This window comes from Dasypus novemcinctus, chromosome 8, assembly GCF_030445035.2.
Source record: "Dasypus novemcinctus isolate mDasNov1 chromosome 8, mDasNov1.1.hap2, whole genome shotgun sequence".
Taxonomy (NCBI): domain Eukaryota; kingdom Metazoa; phylum Chordata; class Mammalia; order Cingulata; family Dasypodidae; genus Dasypus; species Dasypus novemcinctus.
The window spans coordinates 42145989-42172598 of NC_080680.1; the positions used below are offsets into that span (position 1 = coordinate 42145989).

General features: G+C 39.0%; 1 protein-coding gene and 1 non-coding gene across 22 annotated transcripts in view; one reads left to right on the forward strand and one right to left on the reverse strand.

Annotated features, from left to right (window-relative positions):
• Positions 1–26610, forward strand: part of KANK1 (KN motif and ankyrin repeat domains 1) — a 236545-nt gene that overhangs the window by 155977 nt on the left and 53958 nt on the right. For 19 of the 21 annotated variants that reach the window (XM_058301745.1, XM_058301732.1, XM_058301727.2 and 16 more), the window contains one exon: positions 15436–15555. In XM_058301745.1, coding sequence (XP_058157728.1) covers positions 15519–15555 — 37 coding nt within the window. In that variant the 5' untranslated portion in view covers positions 15436–15518. Of the gene's footprint in view, positions 1–15435; positions 15556–25158; positions 25505–26610 lie in introns of those variants that run through there. The other 2 variants (XM_071216696.1, XM_058301757.2) reach the window with 1 other exon arrangement.
• Positions 9828–9952, reverse strand: LOC111764370 (small nucleolar RNA SNORA40). Its single transcript, XR_002796995.1, has one exon. It is a non-coding gene; the product is annotated as a small nucleolar RNA SNORA40 (small nucleolar RNA).

Sequence of the window (26610 nt, forward strand, 5' to 3'; positions counted from 1 at the left end):
ATGGGGAGAAAATAAACCACTATCATACCCATATGTTAGTGCTACTAATTATAAATCCTATGATGTGCTTTCTCTGTTTCTATTCATATCCAAACATCACCAAACAACTCATTTACCAATTCTGCATAGATTAAACCTCAGCTGTCCATCCTCTAATCACATTCTTGCTCTGGTGACTTGATATTCTAGCTATTAACTCCAAGAGTTTGCTCATTATACTTAATTCCTAGTAGTGAAATCATACAATATTTGCCCTTTTATGCCTGGCTTGCTTCACTCAATGTAATGTCCTCCAGGTTCAACTACATTTCCATATGCTTCACAACTTCATTTCTTCTTACAGCTGAATACTATTCCATCGTGTGTATATACCACAGTTTATCCATTTGTCATTCGATGGACACCTGAGTCATTTCCATCTTTTGACAATTGTGAATAACATTGCTATAAACATCAGTGTGTAGATGCCTCTTTGTGTCAGTGCTCTCAGTTCTTCCAGGTATAAACCTTGTAGTGTTATTGTCTGCTAACATGGCAAATCTATATCTAACTTCCTTAGGAACCACCAAACAGACTTCCACAGTGGCTGTCCCATTCTGCATTCCCACCAAAAACGAATAAGCATTCCTATCTCTCCACATCTTCTCCAGCACTTGCAGTATTCTGTTTGGTTAATAATGGCCATCTGAATAGTGTAAAATGATATCTCACTGTGGCTTTGATTTTCATTTCCCTAGTAGCCAGTGATGTTGAACATTTTTTAATGTGTTTTTCATGATTTGTGTTTCTTCTTTAGAAAAATATCTATTCAGGTCTTTTGTCCATTTTTAAAAATTGGATCATTTGTCTTTTTTTATTGTTGAGTCTCTTTATATATCAGGATTATTAGACCCTGGTTGGATGTGTGATTTCTAAATATTTTCTCCCATTGAATAGGCTCTTTTTTTACCCTCCTTACAAAGTCCTTTGAGGTGCAGAAGTGTTTAATTTTGAGGAGGTCCTATTTATCTGGGTTTTTTTTTCTTTTTTGCTCATGCTTTGGATGTAAGGAAGAGAGCCCCATCTACTACAAGGTCTTGTAGAGATTTCCCTATGTTTTCCTCTAGGAGTTTTATGGTCCTAGTTTTTATGTTAAGGTCTTTGATCTATTTTGAGTTCTTGTGTAAGGAGTGAGATAGGAGTCCTCTTTCATTCTTTCAATTATAAATACCCAGTTCTCCCACTACTATTTGTTGAAGAGACTGTTCTGTCCCAGTAAGTGTACTTGGTAGGCTTATCAAAAATCAGTTGACCATAGAGGCCAGGGTCTATTTCTGAACTCTCAGTTCTATTCCATTGATCAATGTGTCTGTCTTTATGCCAATACCATGCTGTTTTTTTGTTTGTTTGTTTTTGTTTTGTTTTGTTTTTAAGATTTATTTATTTAAATCCCCCCCTCCCCTGGTTGTCTGTTCTCTGTGTCTATTTCGCTGCGTCTTGTTTCTTTGTCCGCTTCTGTTGTTGTCAGCGGCACGGGAAGTGTGGGCGGCGCCATTCCTGGGCAGGCTGCACTTTCTTTCACGCTGGGCGGCTCTCCCTACAGGGCGCGCTCCTTGCACGTGGGGCTCCCCTATGTGGTGGACACCCCTGCATGGCGCGGCACTCCTTGTGCACATCAGCGCTGCACAGGGGCCAGCTCCACACGGGTCAAGGAGGCCCGGGGTTTGAACCGCGGACCTCCCATGTGGTGGACGGACACCCTAACCACTGGGCCAAGTCCATTTCCCAATACCATGCTGTTTTGAACACTGTAGCTTTATATTCCATTTCTATGTTAGCGCAAGTCCTCCAAATTCGCTCTTCTTTTTTAGGATTTTTTTGGCTATTTGTGTGTACTTTTCCTTCCAAATATATTTGGTAATTGACTTTTTTTTGTCTGTAAAATAGGCTGTTGGAATTTTGATTGGTATTGTGTTGAAACTCTAAATCAATTCAGGTAGATTTGGCACCTTTATAATGTTCAATCTTCCAGTCCATGAACATGGAATGTCCTTCCATTTGTTTAGGTCTTCTTCCATTTCTTGTAGCAGAGTTTTGTAGTTTTCTGAATACAGATTCTTTACATTCCTGGTTAAATTAATTCCTAGATATTTGAATCTTCCTGTTGCTGTTGTAAATGGAAATTTTTTCTTGATTTCCTCCTCAGCTGGCTCATTACTTCTATAAGAAACACTGCTGATTTTTGTGTGTTTGTCTTGTATCCTGCCACTTTGCTGGAATTATTTATTGGCTCTAATAGCTTTGTTGTAGCTATTTCAGGATTTTAAAAAATAGAGGATCATGTCATCTGCGAATAGTGAGAGTTTTGCGTCCTCTTTTCCAATTTGGATGCCTTTTATTTCTTTAACTCGCCTAATAATTGCTCTAGCTAGAACTTCTGGCCAATGTTGAATAACAGTGGTGACAATGGGCATCCTTGTCTTATTCCTGATCTTAGAGGGAAAGCTTTCAAGCTCTTTCATTGAGAATAATACTGGTCTGTGGGGTATTTTTATATGCTCTTTATTATGTCAAGGAGCTTTCCTTCTCTACGTGTCTTTCATAGTGTTTTTATCAAGAAAGGATGCTAGATTTTGTTAAGTGTCTTTTCTGTATCAATCAAGATGATCTTGTGGGGTTTTTTTTCTTTGATTTGTTAATGTGATTTATTACTTTAATTGATTTTCTTAGGTTGAGATACTCCTGCATACCAGGACTAAAACCCATATGATGGTGGTGTATGATGCTTTTAATATGCTTGGATTAGAATTCTAAGTATTTTGTTGAGAATTTTTGCATCTTTGTTAATTAGAGAGATTGGTTTGTAAATTTCTTTTCTTGTTATATTTTTACTTGGCCTTCGTATTAAATTGATATTGGCTTCATAAAGTGAGTTGGGGGAAACGGACTTGGCCCAGTGGTTAGGGCGTCCGTCTACCTCATGGGACGTCCACGGTTCAAACCCTGGGCCTTCTTGACCCGTGTGGAGCTGGCCCATGCGCAGTGCTGATGCGCGCAAGGAGTGCCCTGCCCCGCAGGGGTGTCCCCCGAGTAGGGGAGCCCCACAGTGCAAGGAGCGCGCCCTGTAGGGAGAGCCGCCCAGCGTGAAAGAAAGTGCAGCCTGCCCAGGAATGGCGCCGCCCACACTTCCCGTGCTGCTGATGACAACAGAAGCGGACAAAGAAACAAGACGCAGCAAATAGACGCAGAGAACAGACAACCAGGGGAGGGGGGGAATTAAAATAAAATAAAAATAAATCTTTAAAAAAAATAAAAATAAAAATAAAGTGAGTTGGGTAATTTTCCCTTCTTTTCAATTTTTTGGAAGAATTTGGACAGGATTGGTATTAATTATTTTTGAAATGTTTGGTAGAATTTCCCTGTGAAGCCATCTGGTCCTGGGAATTTCTTTGCTGGGAGATTTTTGTTGACTGATTCAATCTCTTTACTTGTGATTAATTTATTGAGATCCTGTATTTCTTGTAGGTTGTTTGTACATTTCTAGAAATTTGTCCATTTCACCTAGGTTGTCTAATTTGTTGGCATACAGTTTCTCATAATATCCTTTTATGATCCTTTTTATATTTGTGGGGTCAGCATCATTCCTGATTTTATTTATTTGCATACTCTTTCTTCTTTTCTTTGTTAGTCTTCCTAAGGGTTTGTTGATTTTATTGCTATCGAAGAACCAGCTTTTGGTTTTGTTGATTTTCTCTATTGCATTTTGTTCTCAATTTCATTTATTTCTGCTTTAATCTTTATTATTTATGTCTTTCTGTTTGCTTTGGGAATGGATTGCTCTTCTTTTCCTTGTTTCTCCAGGTGTTGTTAGGTCTTTGATTTTAGCTCTTCCTTCTTTTTTAATAGAAGCATTTAGGGTTATAAATTTCCCTCTCAGCACTGCTTTCGCTGTATCCCATAAGTTTCGATAAGTTGTATTCTTGTGTTCATTCATCTCAAGATATCTTCTAATTTCTCTTGCAGTTTCTTTTTTCACCCACCAATTGTTTAGGATTGTTTTATTTAGCCTCTTCATAGTTCAAAATTTTTCCTTTCCTGCCTAATACTGATTTCCAGCTTCATCCCAGTATGATCAGAAAAAATGCTTTGTATAATTTCAATCTTCTTAAAGTTATCGAGAACTGTTTTGTGGCCCAACATGTGGTCTTATTTGGTGTGCAATGTTCTCTGTATGTGTCAGGTCCAGCTAGTTTATCAAATTGTTCAGGTTCTCTGTTTCCTTGTTGATCTTCTATCTAGTTCTACCTATTGATGTAAATGACATATTGAAGTCTCCCACTACTATTGTAGAGATGGTTTTTTCTCCTTTCAGTTTTGCCAGAGTCTGCTCCATATATTTTGCGGCATCCTGGTTAGGTGCATAGATATTTATGTCTGTTACTCCTTCCTAGTAGATTGTCCCTTTTTCTTTCTTTTTTTCAAAAAATATATAATGGCTTTCTGCATCTCATCACTTTTTTTGCCCATGAAGTCTGCTTTATTCACTACCAGTCTAGCTATCTCTGCTTTATTTTGGTTACTATTTATGCGAAATATTTTTTTTCCAACCTCTCACTTTTCAGTCTCTTTACATCCTTGGCTCTTAGATGAATCTCCTGCAGACAGCATATGGATGGCTCATTTTTTTAATCCATCCTATCAGCCTATGTCTTTTTTTTTAAGATTTATTTTATTTATTTCTCTCCCCTTCTCCCACATTGTCTGCTCTCTGTGTCCATTTGCTGTGTGTTCTTCTACATCTGCTGTGTGTTCTTTTACATCCACTTGCATTATCAAGTGGCACTGGGAAACTGGATCTCTTTTTGTTGCTTCATCTTGCTATGTCAACTCTATGTGTGCCGCGCCACTCCTGGGCAGGCTGCCCTTTTTTCACGTGGGGTGGCTCTCCTTGCGGGGTACATTCCTTGTGCATGGGACACAGCACTCCTTGCATGTGGCAGCACTGTGCATGAGCCAGCTGATCACACGGGTCAGGAAGCCCTGGGTATCAAACCCTGGACCCTCCATATGGTAGGCGGATGCTCCATCAGTTGAGCCACGTCCACTTCCCTGATTGGGGAGTTTAATCCATTACATCCAGTGTTATTACCATTACTTCAACCATTTTACCCTTTGGCTTTCGTAAGTCATATCTTATTTTTGTCTGTCTTTTTACCCTTTACCCTACCCTTTCTGATAGTCTTCACTTCTATATTCTCCTCCAGGCCTCTCTCTCTTTCCTTTTCTGCCTGCAGAACTCCCTTTAGTGTTTCCTGTAGAGCTGGATTCTTGTTTACAAACTCTCCTTGTGTATCTGTGAATATTTTAAACTCACCAACATTTTTTAAGGACGTTTTGCAGGATAAAGGATTCTTGGCTGGCAGGTTTTTTTTCTTTCAGTACCTTAATTATATCATACCACTGTCTCCTCACCTTCGTGGTTTCTGAAGAGAAATCATTACTAAGTCTCATGGACATCCGTTTGATGTGATGTTTCACTTCTCCCTTGCTGCCTTCAGCATTTTTTATTTATCTTTGGAATTTGGCATTTTGAATATTATGTGACTTGTGATAGGTCTTTATTCTAATTGGAGTATGCTGTGCTTCCTGGACACATTTTTCATGTCTTTCATGAGAGTTAGGGAAGTTTTTGGCCATTATTTCCTCAGATATTCTTTCTGCCCCTTTTCCCTTCTCATTTCCTTCTAGAGGAACTCCCGTTAACACCTAAGTTGGCGTGTTTCATGCTATCATTCAGCTTTTTGAGCCCCTGCTCAATTTATTCCATTGTTTTCTCTTTCTGTTCTTCTCCTTTAAATTTTAGTTTTCTTCCTCTGCATTGCTGCTGGTTCTCTCTTCCATATTTACAATCTGCTGTTCTATTCCTCTGTTGTATTTTTAACCTCATATATTATGTCTTTTATTCTCATAAGCTCTGTTATTTTTCTATCCAAAGTTTCAAATATTTCTTTGTGCTCTCCACGGTCTTCTTAATATCTTTTATTCCTTTAACTATGTTGTCCTTCAGCCCCATGTTTTGATTTCTATGAACCTCTGTGTCTCGTCCAGAGTTTGATTTGTTCCTTCGCCTGAGTCATATTTTCCTCTTTCTTAGTATGGCTTGTAATTTTTTTGCTGATGTCTAGGCATCTGATTCTTTTTTCTTTCTTTCTTAGTTTGTTTGCTGTTTGTTTTTAGGAGGCACAGGGACCAAACCTGGGACTTCCCATGTGGAAAGCAGGCACTCAACTGCTTGAGCCACATCCACTCTCCTTAGGCATCTGATTTTGATGCTGAAATTATCTGATGTTCCGTTTCTCTCTCTTGCCTAGGGATTTACTGTTAAGTAGCCATGTGTTACCACTGCTCTTTGACTCTTGGTTCATCATTTTCTAGATCTTTACAATTGCCCCTGTTTAACTGCTCAAACCAGGGCTAAGAACCCAGTAAATATGTGAAGAACATTTTCCAAGGGCTTTGAGATGGGGGTAGTAAAGGCACCTGATTGCCTCTAAATTTTATTTATTAATACTTTCCCCTTCTTTCCATGCACTTTTCTTTTCTGCCAGCAGATGGTACTCTTTGGCAGACCTCTCAGCTCAGGTAATGGGGAATGCATTTACTGTAGTCTGCCAGGGTGGGCAATACAGAAGGAATGTCATCAGCATGGTCCAAGCCTCCCGATCAGACTTCCTCAGAAGCTGTTTTCTTCCCTTGGCTATTGCACCCTATCTCTCTGTGGTCAGCAACCAGCTGAGGGCAGTAGGGAAAGTGTTTGAGAAGGCACACTGTCTTTAACTCTCTGACAGCTCTCAGGGCAAACAAAGTTATGGCTCTACCTGGCCTAGAAGTGTGTGACCCCTCCAATGCAGCAGACCTCAAATTTCACTAGCCTAAATCTGAATTTTCTGTAGCCTATGTCTGTCCCTTTCCCCTCTCTTGGGGAAGAGGACCTCTGTAACCCCCTTAATCTGCAGCTGCCTGCAGGGGCCTGAGGACCCACTTCTGTTTGCTCCGAGGGTGGGGAGATGGGTGCCAACAGCTGCTGCTGCAGCTTTTCTCACAGGACTTTTCTAGCCAGCCAAGCCTCCTTTCCTTTGCCCCTCCCTCTTCTGAGTACTGTCTTGCCTTGCCCTGATGTCCTGAGCCCCAAAACAGCCCTCCAGACAGTAACCTTCTGTCCTCTAGCTATTTTTCTGGGAGAGAAGTGATCTCTGTGCCTCTCTAATCATCCGTCTTCCTGAAAGTCTCCTCGTTTTGGTTTTGATTTGCATTTCCCTAATGGCTATTGTTGTTGATCATCTTTTCATGTTTTTTGGCCATTTGTATATCTTCTTTGGATTAATGTCTAAGGCTTTTGCCCATTTTTAAATTGTGTTTTTTCCTTTTTGTTCTTGAATTGTAGGATTTCTTTATAAAATTTTGGATATTAAATGCTTATCAGGGAAGCGGATTTGGCTCAACGGATAGAGCATCCACCTACCACATGGGAGGTCCAGGGTTCAAACTCACGGCCTCCTGACTGGTTGATGAGCTGGCCCATGCGCAGTGCTGATGCACGCAAGGAGTGCCATGCCACACAGGGGTGTCCCCCGCATAGGGGAGCCCTACATGGAAGGAGTGCACCCCATAAGGAGAGCTGCCCAGCGTGAAAAATGTGCAGCCTGCCCAGGAGTGGCACCGCACACACAGAGAGCTGATGCAGCAAAAAGAGACACAGAGTCCCAGTGCCACTGACAGGAATATAAGCAGACACAGAAGAACACACAGTGAATGGACACAGAGAGTAGACAACTGGGGGGGGGGGGGGCAGGGGAAAGGGGAGAGAAATAAAAATAAATAAATCTTTTAAAAAAATGCTTACCATATATGTGGTTTCCAAATATTTTTTCCCATTCTGTTGTCTTTTTACTTTCATGATGCAGTCCATTGCACAAACGTTTTTAATTTGATGAAGTCCCGTTGATCTAGTTTTTCTTTTATTACTTGTGCTTGGGATATAAAGTCTTAAGAAACCATGGTATGATACAAGATCCTGGTGATGCTTTCCTACATTTTCTTCTAGGAGTTTTATAGAACTTGTTCTTATATTAGGTCTTTGATTCATTTAGAGTTAATTTTTGTGTATGGTATGACATAGGAGTCCATCTTGATTCTCCTGCCAGTGGACGCCCAATTTTCCAAGCACCATTTGTTAAAGAGACTATTCTTTCCCATTTCAGTGGACTTGGCATCCTTGTCAAAAATCAATTGGCCATAGATGCGAGGGTCTCTTCCTGAACTCTCAATTTGATTCCATTGGTCTATAAATCTGTCCATGGGGCAGTATTATTATATTTTGACCGCTGTATCTTTATAGTAGGTTTTAAAGTTGGGAAGAATGAGCCTTTCAGCATCATTCTTTTTTAAAGTGTTTTTGACTATTGAGTGCCCATTACTCTTCAATATAAATTTGATAATTGGCTTTTCCATTCCTGCAAAGAAGTCTTTTGGAATTTTGATTGGAATTGCAGTGAATCTTTAAATCACTTTGGGTAGAATTGAACAGCTTGACAATATTTAGTCTTCTAATCCATGAGTATGGTATATCCTTCCATTTAGGTATTCTTTGATTTCTTTTAGTAATGTTTTGTACTTTCCTATAAGACTGTCTTATTGAAAGAAGTAAATTAATTCTGGATTTTTAAATTTTTTTATTTGAGTTTGACATGTTGTGATTCATTCATTCTGCTGCCCAAAGTCACTTTAGTACCTCTGAAGCTTGAGGCAAGATTTATCTTCAAGATAGTACCCCCCCCCCTCCTTTTTAAAGAATTCACAACTTTTGACTGTCAGCCTTGTCACAATTCTTTTATATGTGCTACTTTTAATCTCTATTGCATATGGATGTACTGGTTACATACTTCAAAAATTCCCAACCTAGAATTCTTAGGACCTAATTTCTTCAGATTATTCACTTTAGGGTAGGGGTTCTTAACCAGGGCCCAAGGCACACTAAGGGGTCGGTGGAAAGATTTCAGGGGGTCTCTGAGCTTGAATTGAAAATTTAAAAAAACATTATTCTTGTGGGGATGTGTTGGTACGGGTATAATATATATATTAAATAATACACAGTATAGTGTGGACTTAGTATGATTTTTATTTTGATGTAGTGTTTTCTGAATGCTATGCATGACTGCCTGCAAAAAGGCTGGTAAAAATGGCAGAGATGGTTTTATGACACCATAGGAAAATGTGAATATCTAAATATTTGCTGAAAATAACCATATGAACAGATGTTGAACTGTGTTAGATTATCAGGTATTGAAATTATGGGAAAGTTATAAAACATAATTTTGAATAATCCTACAATTTAATTTAAAGACATGCCGATGTTGAACGTCATAAAACTATCTGCCACTACATTCTGAGAAGGGGGCCATGGTTTTCAACTGACGTGGCAAAGGGGCCCATGGAACGAAAAGGGTTAAGAACCTCTGCTTTAGGGCCTTTAGAATCAGAATAGGTAGATCTGCTTGTTTCTCAGTTTCAGACAGCCCCTTACCATGAGTTCCTAAAAGTTAACCAAACTCAAGAAAAGTAGAGATCTGTGGGATATGCCAATACCTGAGACTCACACATCAGGTTCTCAAGATAAAAGCCCAAAACAGGACATTTCAGTGTTTTATGTTAACATTGAAGTTAGAATGGTAAATTAACATTACCTATGATTTCCCTTATCATGGATGCTTTTTAATTTTTCTACAATCCTAGAACTAACCTTTATGGTTACCAGTAACCCCAAACCTTAACCTGTCTGATGCACCATGTATGTTCCTTCTTATCTGAATCAAAACTCATACTGAACAATGAGTTCTGCATTGCAAAAGAGGATATATTTTTTGCACCAATCTATGGTTTGTCTACATATTAAACAAAAACAAACACAGGTGCCACTGGACTTTTTATTAAGGTAAAGATACTTGTGTGTTTGGTATATGGATTTTTTAATTGGTCTTTGCAGAATCTACTTCCTTTAGATTTCTCTTTAGCACCCATTCTCCTTATGTAGGCTCTCTCAGGTAGTTAGCTTCATTTAGGGCTAATTCTGCAAGCAGAAAGTCTTCTGGCCATAGCAGCTACTTCCCATGCTCTTTCTTGCCTCCTGTCTGTGTACACTGTTCCTGCTGCCTTTCTTGCCCTGATAAACACTCATCCATCTTTTAAGACTTAGATCAAGTGGTCTCTTATTATGAATACATTTTGGGGCCATTTTTACTCTTCTCAAGCAAAGTGAGACCTCCTCATCTTGGATTAGAATTGGGCTGAGTGTGCACTGCTGTTCTATTGCTTTCTCCTTTAATTATGTCTATGCCTGTCTCCAGCAGTTGTGCAGGAACTTCTGGAGACAGCTGTAATCTATCTTATGTCTCCAAAATAGAAACAAAATAGTGCCTGATGCAATACCAGTTTGCTATATGTCTTTGAAATGTGTTAATCTTTAGCCATATACAATATTAAAAAGAATTAGCCTCAAATGATAATGTTTGTGTTATGGTGGTTCAATTGAATAATTATTTTTTACATGTTCTGTCTTTTCAAGATTTTAATAAAGTTTATATTGCTTTCTTATTTTTATTGTTAAATGAAGAAAAATACTTGGACTTGGTTTAAAAGTGATACTAGAATTTTCACATCAAAGTGGTCGCTTTCCCTTCCATAATTGTCATTTTGGGTGGCGAGATTCCTATTCCAATCATATTATCCTAATTCTGTACATTTTTGAGATACCAAAGATTCCAGTTAGAGCCTCCCACCTGCCCTGAGGGATGGAAATTTTTTTTTCAGTTGGAAAAGTATTTAATATATGAGAGTCATATGGCAGTCATAATAAAGTCTTGAAGGAACGAGATTGACAGTAAAGCTGATGAATACCATTAGAAGTCTAGAAGAGAGTGTGATGGTCTAAGTATTGAGAAATATTTCCTGTGTTATGTAAGTACCTTCTAAAGTCCTAAACATTTTATCCCAGAGAATAAGCTTGCAAATATAACTGCTTAAATATATTACATAAAATTCTGCAACGTAACTCTCTATCTAAAAGAGTTTTGACCAAAGCATCCTTGCAAGAAGCACATACATCCTTAGGATGAGTACCTTGAAAGGGGCATCTCTCATTCATGTCTGTAAGTTCTTATTTGTTGAAACAATCATGCGTAATCATAGGAGCTGGAGCTAGAGCGAGAGGTCTAGAGCTGAATTGCTTAGATTTAAATGTCACCTCCATCATTTACTAGCTGTGTGACTTTGGGCAAATTCTTAACCTCCCAATGCTTTTGTTTCCTCCCTGTAAAATGGGGGAATGGAGATAATAGTAATTCCTAGCGTTGTTGTGAGGTTTAAATAAAGTAATAAATGTTTTATCCTTCAAATAGTGCCTTAAATGTAATATGATTTCATTGATTCTAAGATGCACATTTTTTTCACATTTTAACACCTGAAATTAGGATGTGTCTTACAAATTAGTGTTAATTTTTAAAACATTGTATCATTTGAATGGCAGCATCTTTATCAGCAGTACTTAAAATAATGATGGTTTAGATTTCAATAACTATTTGTAGTAAGAGCTCAATAAAATTAGCTGTCGTCATTATTGTCGTTGTCATTATTTTCTTTTTCTTTTTTTTTTTTAAAGATTTATTTATTTATTTAATCCCCCCCCCCCCTCCCCCGGTTGTCTGTTCTCTGTGTCTATTCGCTGCGTCTTGTTTTTTTGTCTGCTTCTGTTGTCGTTCAGCAGCACGGGCGGCGCCATTCCTGGGCAGGCTGCACTTTCTTTCACGCTGGGCGGCTCTACTTACGGGGCGCACTCCTTGCACGTGGGGCTCCCCTACATGGGGGACACCCCTGCATGGCGTGGCACTCCTTGCGCGCATCAGTACTGCGCATGGGCCAGCTGCACACGGGTCAAGGAGGCCCGGGGTTTGAACCGCGGACCTCCCATGTGGTAGACGGACGCCCTAACCACTGGGGCAAGTCCGTTTCCCTGTCTTTATTTTCTTGATTCTAACCAAGACATTGGCATTTGTTTGGCCAGTGGTGCTCATGTGGAATATATATCAAGTCTCAATGTCATCTAACCTCTTGTTTTCATACCTTTGTTCTTAGAAAAGATCTAGTGAACTGTTTTCCATGTTTGTTTCCTATTAGGCCAATGTAAAGTGCTTACGGGGTTAATGCAATGTCTAGATGATTTTCTGCATGGTACTTAAGGAACTACCAACATGCTCCTCAATACAGCTCAGTCTCTAGAAATAGAGAAGACAAATTCTTTATTTTTTCTAATGCTATATTTTCCTTAATTCTTTCTAAGAAGTGCTCTTTTTCTCAGCTAGCAGAATGAAGCCCCATTGTACCAATTAAGATTTACTGGTTTGGGGTCTCCTCCAAGGAAGAAAAGCAGCAGTTTACTGATCTGTAACGGAGGAATGGATCATGGCCAAAGCTTTTCTGGCTCATACAATGCCCTGACTGTAAGAATCTGAATGATGTTAAGGAGTCCTTACAGTTTTCAGCCACTGTAAGACTGAACAATAAATGGGAAAAATGTATACACAGTATAAAACTGTTCTCTTGTACAGATACTGCCAGAACCCACACCCAGTGACAGGCATGTCTTGTTATTTTACCAGCGATATGCTTGTAGTTTCTAATTTTGGCCTTCTTCTTTATTTTGGTGTTTTTGTTTAGTGCTGGGGAGAAAAAACATTTTGGAAGTGAGATAAAGATCTTCTGCCAGGTGAAAGAGATTTAGTAAAACAAGAGAGAACCTTTGGCTAAAGTTGATAAAGCCTAACTAGGAAAATTCTGGGCACATCTCCATGCAAATACCTTGACACATACTTCATTCACCCATAACACATGCAGCTTGTCTCTTCTTGCTTTCTGTTTGCCCTAAGATTTTAACTGGTAGTATTTGTACATCATCATGAAACAAGAGTACAAACACACAGGCCTAGAAAGGTTTTTGTTGTTGGCTTTTAAAAGTATAATTAGTTGAATAATTCAGGAAGCCGGGCATCTTTGCTTTGCTTGCTCATCTCACATTCCTCCCTTTTTTGTCTTCCCAGTCCCCACCTTTTTCCCCCCAAAACTGTATTCGTCAGACAGTATAGACAATCCTATTCTTAAAGATCATGCTGACTGTCCTTCAAGCCTGCCTCTTGAGTCAGCTAGCTCTGACTGCACATAGGTTATTGCCCCCCAAGTCCGATGCGTGAACCAGAAGTAGTGCCTCTGTTTCCAAGAGAATCACAGGTGATTGCCACATAGAAAGATTAGTGCCACCCTGTCCTCTTGGTGTGCTGCCAGGCGGAAACTGGGAACCAGGAGGGAACTGCAGAGGTCTTGCAGGAAGGTTTAGGATCTAGTCTCTCTGGGGCAGCTGTTGTCCCTGTAGCTGGAAAAGCGATCCAATGGAGCATGCTGTCCAGAAGCAGCTTTTTACAAAACAGGCCCTTTAGAGTGCACACCGAGTCGCTTTCCCAGTAGTTAGCTTTGAACCGTAACCTACTGTGGTGCAAACCTATTCAAACGGGGAGAATTTTCACTAGCTAAGCAGCAAGAAATTCTCACCCTGTGGGACCAAAGCCATCAGCCATTTCCTTTTTTTTCCTTTTTATTTACTTATCTTTCTGACATTTCATAATGTCCACGATTGTAGCCTGATAGTTTCCTTTTGCATAGTTTTAATAACCTTGTTTTGAACTTTTTCTTTTCCCCTGATGCATTTTATAGCAAATAAAACCCAAATTAAAAGGAAGGGTCTAAATATTTCTTTCAGCAATTATTATTATGAAAGTAGTAAAGTAAAGCAGCTAACTTAATCCATAATTGGGCAACCATAATGAACATTTTGGTGTATTTCTAATTATTTAATTAAATGTATAAATATGTACATACATATATTTTGACCAATTGGGTTTGTGATAGATTACAGTTGTTTTTTTAAATCATTTTTCACTCAACACACTGAGTATTTTACCATGTTACTAAAAACTCATCAGTGATTTTAATGGCTCCATTATAATGCAGCATATATGGATATGTTATTTTAGCCTTCTCCTATTGTCAGGAGGTCATGTAAATTTCTGAATTTACACTATAATTCGCACCTTGGAATGTATTTAGCTTAATTTCTTCGGATTTTGTAGGTCTAGAGTTGGGATTTGTACACACTAAAAATGGAATATTTCTCTGTGTGCCAGTGTTTACTTTTCCTGCCAGCATTTTTCATAAGGCATTTTCAAAGGGCAAAATTTGGAGCAGTGTTGCTTTTCTGTAAAAGAGATGTCTTTTTGTTTTTTAAAAATTTCATATGCCATGCCATTTTAAAGTTTATCCAGCAGGGCAACTGGAGATATTGAAGTTTGTTCCCCCACCTCCCCCTGACCCCACATAGTTCCCTATCTGATCATTGTTTGTGCTCATTGTCTGCTCATTGTTTTTTGTTTTGATTTTTGCTCATTGTTGTTGTTTTTTTCTGCTTCTCGTTATCTGCTTGTTGTCTGTTTTTGTTCGTTGGTTTCTTTAGGAGGCTGTGAGAACCAAACCTGAGACCTTCCATATGAAAGTCAGTCACTCAACTGCTTAAGCCACGTCCACTCCCTGCTCTACTCTCTGCTCGTTTGTTTTTGCTTGTTGTCTGCTCTTTTTTTCTTTTTTTTCTTTTTAGTTCAATATCTGCTCATTGTCTGCTTATTGTCTTTTTTTTAGGAGGCACTGGAAACCAAACCTGGGACCTCCAATGTGGGAGGTTAGCGCTCAACCTCCACACCCTATTTTTGTTTTGTTTTTTAATAAGAGAAATGAATGGATTCAATTTGTATTTTAGAAAGATAAATGTGTGAAGGAAGACCAGGCAGGTAGAAAAGCTTGAGATAACCCAAAACAATTTCTATTAATTTAATTTTTTTTTAAATAAAAAAGCGGGGACAGGGGCATTCATTAGATGCAACAACTGCTTTGAAATTGCAGTTGAATAAATGAAATAATTGAACCAATGTTTGGAAAGGCACATAAGCTTAGAAACCAAAAGTAGTTTGTGGAATGCTATTGAATGATACCAATTAGGTCATTTGTATTTGAAGACCACCTTCTTGAAATAGTCTCATTTCTAGAGAACCAATTTTATTTCCCAGAGATTATTACATTTAGAGACTTTCTTTCAGTGCATGTCCACTAGTGGGCATCTTATCTCCTGTAATATTGAATGACCAGATCCATTTTAGTCTCTATCTCAATGCACAGTCTGTCTGTCTGCTATTCTGATTTCCTCTCTCCATTAGTAGCCATCTTTATAAACAGAAGTTTAAGATTTAGTGTTGCACATATTTTTAAATGGTCCGTTTTGATTGGGACTCTCTTTTAATATTTCAGGTTGAATGCGTTTGGAGACTTGATGCATAAAATTTGCATGACTCTTCACTCATTTCTGGATCTATCATTGGTTTCAAGCCAACATGGCTCACATCGCAGACTCTAATGGCTGTGCCTCAGGTAACAGAGTTTGCTGTGTGTTAAATGTATGTCTGTGCTCAAATAAGTAATATTTTATTTCTCTTGTAGTCATGGGTAGATAATAGTAAGTTGTTTAGATAACCAGGATTTCAAAGCAATTTTCTATCCATTGAAATTTGTGTTTGTTTTTTTTTTACCTCAGAGAATTTTCTTTTATCTTTAGAGCCTTTATGTACTAAAATCAGTTCAGAAAATTATTACCCAAGTCCCTTCTATGGAAGTGTTGAAGGATAAAGGTAGATTAACAGCATCCTTCATTAGTGTGGTATGTTCATTACAATTGATGACCACATTTTGGAGCATTGCAACTACGCATGGATTATAGTTTACATTGTAGTTTACACTCTCTCCCACACAATTCTGTAGGTTATGGCAATGACATATAATGGCCTGTATTTGTTGTTACAGTGTCATTCAGGACGATTCCCAAATCCCAGAAATGCCCCCATATTATACCTCTTTTTCCTTCTCCTTGCCTGTAGCACCTCCAGTGGCCACTGCCTCTGCATCTAGATATAAGTTCTTCCGTTGCTAGAATCACAATAAGTCAATAGTAGAATACCAGTAAGCCCACTTGAGTCCTTAGTTCATCCCCAAATCCTGAGGATTCTGGGATGGTGATCCTCACTTCACCTCTGATTGAGAGGGGCCTTCGATCCCATATGGCTGATGGATGGGACTCACTTGCTTGATGTTGTAGACTCTCTCAGTTCCTTGGTATGGTGTTTCTCCATCATCTCCTCCATGTTAATAGTCCTGGGTGAGTCCAGTGAACTTGAGAGTAGTGTTGTAACTCAGTTGAGATTCAGGGCCTAGCTGGCACATGGACAGCCCAAAGATTTAAGTCTCTTAGACATACATTTGCCAACTCTAGTATTAATTATAGGTTCAAAAAGAAGGGACAGTAGAACCGTGTATAGGGAAATTACAAGAGTGCAGCTCTACTGGGGAGCATAATTTCCAAAGGAGGGCCCTCTGGCAAGGCTCCAAACTTCTGCATTGTCTGCCCTGACTTTAGTATCTGGATGCTTCCAGAACCTTCAGGACCCCAGCTATTTGGGGTAGTATCTACTTTGGCTATCAATGAGATCCTGCTGAGATGTGCATAAATGTAATCTCTGGAATGACCTCCTAACTCACTTTGAAGTCTCTTAGCCATATAAACTCATTTGTCTTTACCTTTTCCCTCTTTTGTTCAAGGTCTTTGGAAAGTATTTTTAAAGACAATAGCAGAAAAAAACAGGATACCTCTGAAGTGAACTTCCCCAGCATTACTTTTTCTTCCTGGAATCCCAGCTCCAAGTATTACCTTTGGCAAAAATACTGTATGGCTCACCCAAACCCAAACTCAGGCTGTTTTTTTTTCCCCTGGGATAACTGATCTTTCACCTTCCATTCTTCTGTTTATCCTTCTTCCCACTGCTCAGCTTCTCAGAACTTTCAGAGATTCTGCTCAGGGACTGCTTTCAATAATGAAAAATATAAGGAACTGAGGTGGCGCAATTGACAGGGAACCTCTCTCCACATCAGGAATCGCCAGGGTTGAATCCCGGTGAATCCTAGAGGAGACGAAATGAGAAGAAAAGACAACACAGACAGCAAAAACAGCAGGGCAGGAGGAGGGGAGGGGGGAAAATAAGTAAATAAATCTTTAATATATATAATGCCTGTAGGTAACATTTATTGAGTACTTACTGTGTACCATGGTGTCTAAATGCTTTGCCTGCATTGTCATACTTAATTCTCATAACAGTCCTTGAGCTTATAATGCTGTCATCATCACAACTTGATGACACAGAGAAGTTAAGTAACTTACTCTAAGTGAAATAAGTAAAGTCAAAATTACTGGTTGTTTCTCTAGTAAAATATTTGATGAGGGAAGAAACTGAAACATGAATGTCATGGGTTGGAGATTCAGGCAGTGGTTTTCCTTCTCCTCCCCTCTCTTTCACTCACACACAGAGGACAAGGGCTGTTTGAGGTAGCTGGTGCCTCAGGATGTCTGTCTTATTGCATCTGTGGCAAAACCTGTCTTCCAGGATTTCAGTACGTACTCCATTTGCCCCTAATTCCTTTTCCAACTTGTTTGTTCCCAGGGTCTGATGCTTTAACTATAACTTTTCTCCTCACTTGGTATCCTCCCTAAAAGGTCTGCACCTTGAGTTGAAATCTTGAACAAAGGGAAGCTCTCTGATTTGTGACTTCTAAGGTATGGATTGTTACTGCAGACAAGAATCTGGACCCAGCAAGACAAAGATTCTCTTATTCTTGTCATCACATAAGCAAACCTCATTTTAATTAAAAAATTAAAAACATAGAAATAAAGTATTGTCTAAAAAAGTAAAGCAAGAATTAAGAATTACTGGTAATAGCAACACCCAGAATTAAAATTTTTTTCACATTTTCCATAAAGCCTTTCCATTTTATATATGTTATATAGATGCGATTAGGCCTATAAAAACCATCATTTTAACTTTTCTTTTCCCACTTGGTTTTTCACAAAAGAAATACATTCTCATTATTTTAAAAAAAGAATCTCAAACAATGCAAAAGGGTATGGTGGTTATAAATATACTGGTTTTGAAGCGTAATTAACAAAATAACACATACAGGCCCCAGATGAAGAAGGAATAGAGAGAGACTTTATGGCAGCTAATGAGGGCTGGTAACTGGTCTTTGTCACGAGAAAAAGATAAATGTTGGAGTGGGTTTAGTAGGAGTTTTAAATGTGCAGTGAATTATATGTAGTATATATGTACCAAAAATAAAGTATTATATATTCAATATGCTTTTTAAAGCCAAACTTCCCCTAGCTATATTATGCCCAAAAGGGTCTCTCCCCTTCCATCCCCTGAAAATCATGACTTTGGGTGACCTAGAACACGAGTGAGAAGTCATCCCCTCTAAAGGTAGAATCAGGGCAGTGGTGAAAGAAACACTTTTCATGCTCTTAGGAATAAAGCAGAAGCAAAAGAGGAGCAGCTGAGGGAAGCACTACAAGCCAAACTGTGCCCTGAGCTGCAAAATATATTGACAGCTGATCATCCCACTGACATCCCAGCTTAGGGTTTAAACCTGGTGTATTAGTCAGCCAAAGGGGTGCTGGTGCAATATACCAGAAACTGATTTGTTTTTATAAAGGGTGTTTATTTGGGGTAGGAGTTTACATAAGCGTAAGTTACTTTAATAAGCATAAGTTCCCTCATCAAAGTCTATTTTAACATGTGGTTGCAAGATGGCTGCCAACGTCTGCAAGGGTTCAGGCTTCCTGGAACTTGCTTCTCTTTCCTCTGTGAGCTTACTTCCCAGGGCTCCAGCTTAAGACTTCAGCATCAAACTCCAACATCAAAACTCCAAAATCAAAAACCCTCAACTCTGTCCTTTGCCATGCCACCAAGGGGCGGGGACTCAACTCCCTAATGATGTGGCCCAACCAAAGCCCTAATCATAGTTTAATCATGCCCAGGTACAGATCAGATTATAAACATAATCCATATCAAACAGCTACACCTGGTAAGGGAAGATTCACAAGTCCTTTGCTAATCTGACTTTCCCATCAAATCCCTCAGCTAGATTGGGCAAAAGGTAATGATTTCAAAATAAGAATAGTCATTTAACACTGTAATTTGTAAAAATTTATAATACTTTCCCGACATACAAAAATGTGTAAAGGTTAATATAACAGGACTCCTATAAGCACACCATCTGGCTTAAGAAATAAACCCTACTCATTCATGCATTTAGCAGAAACTTTTGAGCTCCTACTATGTGCCAGGCACTGGGGATAAACAAAAAAAGCAAAAATTCCTGATTTCAAGGATTGTTGATTCCAGTGGAAGTTGAAATATCCTATGTACAGGGCTGCCAGATAAAGTAGAAGACATACTTATACTAAAAAATTATTCACTATTTATCTGGAATTCAGATTTAACTGGGTGTCTTCTACTTTGATTTGCTAAACCTTGCAGCCCTATCTGTACCCCTTTCCTAGGTTGCTTCCCCCTCCTTAGCAGACACCTCCTCATTGTCAGTCATTCTCTATAGGATTATGGCTTTTTCACCAGATCTCCCCTCCTATTTCAGTTGACTGGTACAGTTTTGTTTTCATTAATTTAAAAAGTTTTACTGCTATATTACTAAGAGTGCCCTAATGCCATTAGTTAATTATGAGCATCATAAATTGCTCATGACTGTTCTCTTCTGTTAAAGCTGGTTAGGACATAAATGGGACCGTCGGTTAGGAGAATTGCTATATTTCTCTGTCAGATAAATGAAACCGGGAGGGTTTAAGGTTGGGGATGTTCTTTTTTTTCCCACGTTCCTGAATCATGTTGTAAACTGGATGTACTGATACCTCTCCAAACATAGTGTTATGAAACTTTAATTAGGGCTTAGAATCCTTCTAGAAGCCAAATAACAAGTGGCCTATTTGTTAGATGAAGATAATAATACCTGTCCTACCTTCTTCACAGGGTTGCTGTGCGGGAAAAATAAAAGAGTAGCTGTAAAAAAACTTTTTAAAACCGACGTGCTGGTCAGATGTTAGAGGGTCTCGCTGTCCTCCTTGTTCTGTGGCCCTGTCATGGGCTTCTGATCCAGTAAACACCAGCCCTACTGGAAGCTGCATATGAGGCCAAAGACTGTGTCACTGTTCTGCACCTAACAGCTCAATGAAATAAATAGATGAACATTAAGGAGAGAGCAAAAGGATCATGTGATTTTTCTTTTTCTTTTTATCAATGTGGCTTATTTCACTAATTGATTTTCTTGTGTTGACCCACCCTTGCATTACTTGGGATAAAACCCACTTGATCATGGTATATAATTCTTCTAATATGCTTTTGGATTCTATTTGCAAGTATTGTTGAGGATTTTTGCATCTGTATTGATTAGAGATATTAGTCTGTAATTTTCTTTTTTTGTAGTATCTTTGTCTGGTTTTGACATTAGGGTGATGTTGGCTTCATAGAATGAGTTTGACAGCATTCTTTCCTGTTCAGTTTTTTGGAGGAGCTTGAGCAAGATTGGAATTAGATCGCCTTTGAATGATGGTAGAATTCTGTGAAGCCATCTGGTCCCAGGCTTTTTATCTTTGGGAGGTTTTTGATGACTGTTTCAATCTCTTCACTGGTTTGTTGGGTCAGTCTAGATGGTACCTGTCTTTCTAGGAATTTGTCCATCTCCTCTACATTGCCTTGTTTTTTGGCATACAGTTGTTCATAGTATTCTTTTATGATCTCTCTTTATTTCTGCCAGATCAGTGGTAATGTACCCCCTCTCATTTCTGATTTTATTTCTTTGCATTTTCTTTCTCGTACTCTTTTTTTTTTTTTAGGCCAGAAAAAAGAATTTACTTGGGAAATGAGGGAAAGAACAGAGTTTGCTGAGAAATGGGAGAGAAAGATGGAAATACACGTTAGGATTTGATGTGGGCTCCTCTAGGCAACTCTTTTTTTCTTTATTAGTCTTCCTAAGGGTTCGTCGATTTTATTGCTCTTCTCAAAGAACAAGCTTTTGGTTTTGTTGATTTTCTCTGCTTTTGTTCTCAATTTAATTTATTTCTGCTTTGTTATTTTCTTTTTTGCTTTCAGATTGGTTTGCTGTTCTTTTTCTAGTTACTCCAGGTATTGTTAGGTCTTTGATTTTAGCTCTTCCTTCTTTTTTAAGCATTTAGGGCTAATAAATTTCCCTCTCAGCACTGCCTGCCTGTGCAGTGTCCCATCAGATTTGATATGTTTTGTATTTATTCTCATTTGTCCCAAGATATTTACTGAATTCTATTGCAGTTTCTTCTTTGATCCACTGATTATTTGTGTGGTGTTTAATCTCCATGTATGTATGAATTTTCCTTTTTTCCATCCATTATTATTTTCAGCTTCATTCCATTATGATCAGAGAAAGTGTTTTGTTTATTTTCAGTCTTTCTAAATTTATTGAGATTTGTCTTGTGACCCAGCATATGGAGAAGGATCCGTGAGCATTTAAAAAGAAAGTGTATCCTGCTGCTTTGGGGTACAATGCTCTATAGATGTCTGTTAGGTCTATTTATTTATCATATTATACAATTTCTTTATCCTCTGTCCAGATGTTCTGTCCAATATTGACAGTGGTGTATTGAAGTCTCTAACTATTATTGTAGAGACTTCTGTTTCTCCCTTCAGTTTTACTAGTTTGCGCCTCATGTTTTGGGGGCACTCAGATTAAGTGCATAAATATTTAGTGTATGGGAAGCAGATGTAGCTCAAGTGATAGAGCTTCTCCCTACCATATGCGACGACCTGGGTTTGATCCCTGGGGCCTCATGGTGAAAAAGAAGAGAAAGCGTGCCCATGCAGCTAGCCAGTGCCCATGCAAGTGAGTCATGCAGGAAGATGGTGATGCATTGAAAGAGGGACAAGGGGAGAGTCAAGGTGAAGCACAGTAGAAACCAGGAACTGAGGTGGTGCAATTGACAGGGAACCTCTCTCCACATCAGAGGTCTCCAGGATTGAATCCCAGTGAATCCTAGAGGAGAGAAAATGAGAAGAGAAGACAACACAGACAGCAAAAACAGCAAGGCAGAAGGAGGGGAAGGGGGGGAATTAAGTAAATAAGTAATTAAAAAAAAAAATAGTTTAGTTATTTCTTCTTGACGAATTGCCTCATTTATCAATATATAGTGTGACTTTCATCCCTAACAGTTTTGAATTTGAAATTTATTTTATCCGCTATTATAATTGCTACTCCAGCTCTTTTTTGGTTACTATTTGCATGGAATAACTTTTTCTACCCTTTCACTTTTAACCTGGTTGTGTCCTTATGTCTGAGGTGGGGCTCTGGAAGACAACATATAGAAGGCTCATATTTTATATCCATTCTATCAGTCTATGTGTTCTGATTGGGGAGTTCAATTCATTTATATTCAATGTTATTACTGTAAAGGCATTACTTCATCCAATTCATCCTTCAGCTCTCTTGTCATATCATTCTGTTGTCTGTCTTCTTACCCTTTAGTTTACCCTTCCTAATAATCTTCATTTCTACACTCTTCTCCAAATCTCTCACCCTTGTTTTTCCCTTTCAGGCTGTAGCTTTCCCTTTAATATCTCTTGTAATTCTGGTCTTTTGGTAACATATTCTGTCATTTTTTGTTTGTTTGTGAAGACTTTGAATTCACCCTAATTTTTGAAGGATACAGAATTCTTGGCTGGTAGTTTTTTCCCTTTTAGTTTCTCTAATACATCATATCACTTTCTTCTTACCTGCATGGTTTCTGATGAGAGGTCTTATTGAGTTTCCCTTGTATGTGATGCTTTGCTTTTCTCTTACTGCTATCAGAATCCTCTCTTTATCTCTGATATTTGTCATTCTGAATAGGAGGTATTTTGGGGTATATCTATTTGGATTTATTCTGTTTTGACATGCATTTTCCTTCTTGGATAGTGATATTTATGTCTTTCATAAGGGATGGGAAATTATTTCCTCAAATATTCTTTGTCCCTTTTTTCATTTTCTTCACTTTATGGGACACTCGCAATGCAAACGTTGTGCGTTTCACATTGTCACTCAATTCTCTGAGACTGTTCCATTTTTTCCATTCTCTTCTCTTCTGTTCTCCTGTCTTTTCCAGTTCAGATGTTCTACCTTCAGAATCACTAATTCTATCTTCAAGCAATTCAAATCTGCTCTTATGTGCCTGTAATGTATTTTTAGTCTCATCCATCGTGTCTCTCATTCCCATAAGATCTGTTATTTTACTTTGTTTGCTTTCAGTTTGTTCTTTATGCTAACCCAGTGTCATCTTAATATCCTTTATTTCTTTAGTCATATTTTCTTTCAATTCTTTTAAGGGATTTTAGGAGAGATATGTGATTATCACTGATTAATTTTCTTAAATCCTGTATCTGTTCTTTTGGTTTGTTCTTTTGGTTGGGCCATGAATTTTTTTAAAAAAGATTTATTTATTTATTTATTTCTCTCCCCTCCCCCCACCCAGTTGTCTGTTCTCTGTGTCTGTTTGCTGTGTGTTCTTTTGTCCACTTCTGTTGTCAGCGGCATAGGAATCTGTGTCTCTTTTTGTTGCGTCATCTTGTTGCATCAGCTCTCCGTGCGTGAGGCACCATTCCTGGGCAGGCTGAACTTTCTTTCCTGTTGGTCAGCTCTCCTTACGGGGTGCATTCCTTGCGCGTGGGGCTCCCCTACACGGGGGGCACCCCTACGTGGGAGGGCACTCCTTGTGTATCAGCACTGTGCATGGGCCAGCCGCACGCGGGTCAAGGACCTCCCATGTGGTAGACGGACGCCCTAACCATTGGGCCAAGTCCGCTTCTTATGGGGCATATATTTTTGTTGCCTAATGTGGCTTGTAATTTGATGCTGATATCTAGGCATCTGAATATGTTGCTAATTTAACACTAATGGCCAACATCTCCCTTTTGCCTATCGTTTTTTTTTTCACAGCTCTTTTCTGAAATTTGGTTCAACTTGTTCTAAGTCTTTAAAATTGCCCAGCTTAAGTTATCAAAATTGGGCTAGGGATTCACCTATGGGGTACAGATTTTCTCCAGGGGTTAGGATACAGAGAGAACCAAAAAATGTTGTTGTTCATGCAATTTCCAGACTGGCCAGCAGGTGGTGTGCGTAAGCGCACCTTTCCAAGGATGTGTTTTAGTCTCCCGTGTCCTGAGTTCCTGAGCAGGCTCTGCTAGCCAAATTCACGAAGAAAACCCCCCCAACTCTCGCTGCCTCTTGAAACTGCTAATGGGGAGGAAGATGCCTGTTCTCCTCTAGTCAGCTGCAGTGAGCCAGGGGTTTTACCCCAGTTTAATATCTTGAGGGTGGGAGAGGGGAGTCTTCAGCCACCTTGGGGGCTTGGTAACTCACATTTGTGTTTTAGGTTCTTTGTCTCTCTGTCTGTCACCCTCCTGGGAGTTGTGTAGCACTGTCCTGGTCTTCTGATACCCAAAGGAGGTCCCTCGGACAACTTTTGACTCATTCTCTGTTGTTTTGGTGAAAGCATTGAGCCCTGCCTATTAGTCCGATGCCATCTTCCCACCATCCTCCAATCTATACTTACTTTTTAAAGTGCTTATGAACTGCATTAAACATTGCATTGTTATTTTAAATTAATATAATAGCATTCACAAAATTTGCTAGGAGAACAAGGGGAGACTTACTCAACATTCCACAGTAGCCATTGTATTGTTATTCTCGCCAATCCTTGTCATTTGTCGAGCAAACTCAAATATAGTTTTCAAAAAGTTTTCATGCATTTTTGTACTCTTCTTTGAGCTTTTACATTCTTAACATTTCTCCAGATCTTTGTGGAAAACCATTTTCAACATCATATTTTTGGAGATTATAGAATATTCCTTGGAGTGTTTCTAACCATGGATGTTGGATTCCTTTCTTTTTTGTTTGGACATTTGGATTACTTCCAGATTTTCCCCATTGTAGATCATGATGCAGAGAACATCCTCTTGACTATTTATTTTTCTCCCCCATTTGATTATTTCCTGAGGAGGATTTCCCAGAAATAGGAAAATTGGGTCAAAGGGCATGACTGTTTTTGAAGCTTTTGTTCACTGCTGTGGGGCTTGAATCTTGTTGCATAGGTCAGTGTTTGGCTCTAATTTTTGTCTCTATGCTGATCTCAAATGAGGTCCAAAGGCCACTGATAAGGTCTGGTCATCAGACAGAGCTGTTGCCTTCTTGGCGGAGCAGATACAGCACAGCCCCCTCCAGGTTGGGTAAATATTTTTTCTGGGCAGAAGCATTTCTCAAACAGAACTCTGAGCCCACTGCAGTGAACTCCTGGCAGCAGGGATTACGTGCTGTTTGTCAAGTATAGGCCAATTTGCACAGACTGGTCTGGCTGGAACCAGCCTGGTGTCTACTGAGCCATCTGGAAAGGAACACAGAGGAGCAGGGCAGAAGTGTTTTTGCTTTGGTAAGTCTTAGACCTGTCACCTCTGCTAGCATTATTAGAAATGAGGGTTGCTGTAATTAACAGGCATCCTCCATGACCTTTCAGGGTCTCCCAATTCAATCTACAAAAGCATTACAGCTTGTGTTCTCATTTGTGCTTGGTATGAGTGGTGTGTCAGGACTACCAGAAGAGCTGAGAGAGCATAACAAAGTTGCCTAACGTAAAAGCATAGGTGTAAGAGCTAGAGGAGGTCTTTTTTATTTCAGCTGTCCAACCTCCTACCCCTTCTTTAAAAAATACCACTTGTCCTGTTTACACAGTTGGTAAAAGTTGAATACAGAAATCTTTTTCTTTTATTTAAGGAATTGTATTGACGTTAAAAATTGGAAGTGTGGTGTCTGTAATATGCTGATTAAACAGAGCAAGGGGAAAGTAGGTGTTTCAGAAAACTATATAAAACACAAAAGTAAAATGGTTAAAAATCCTTCCTGATATGGGTGTGTTGATATTTTTTTCCTTAGCATAAATCCCTTATATGTATTTAGTTCATTATGCAGTTTCATTTTTTATAGTTTTAATAATTGGAGTTAACTAGATTATGCCGTTTCAACTTTAAATGAAACTATTAAGCCTAATTTCACCCTCAAATTTATAAATGAGTTTATTTACCTATGGTGATGGTGTTTGAGAAAGTTGTTTTGTAAATAAGAAGTTATTGCACTTGGATTTCATACTAATTAAAATACTGAGACCAACTACAAAAGGAGACCCTGGGTTTCAGATTCTTGGCTGTCTGGTTCATCAGAACTTCAAAATCCATCAGGCCCCTAGAAAGGTTTTGAAGAGTCCCTCCCTCCCTCCTCAGGGCTTGCCTGTTTTACCCCTGAAGGCTTTGGTTTTACAGTATAGTCAGCATCACCTTATGAGCTTTCTTGCTCCAAATTTTGAAGGAGTCCGAATGGTTAAGCATCAGATTCAGACAGGCCATTAGCTCTCCATCTAGGCCCAGGGAGAATGATTTATCTTCAAATGAGTACCCAGCTTATCTGGGTGTAGGAAGGATGGATTCCAGGTTCCTGTTACTACTGGGTGCTGGGTAAAAATACACTTCAGTTGGAGATTTCTGA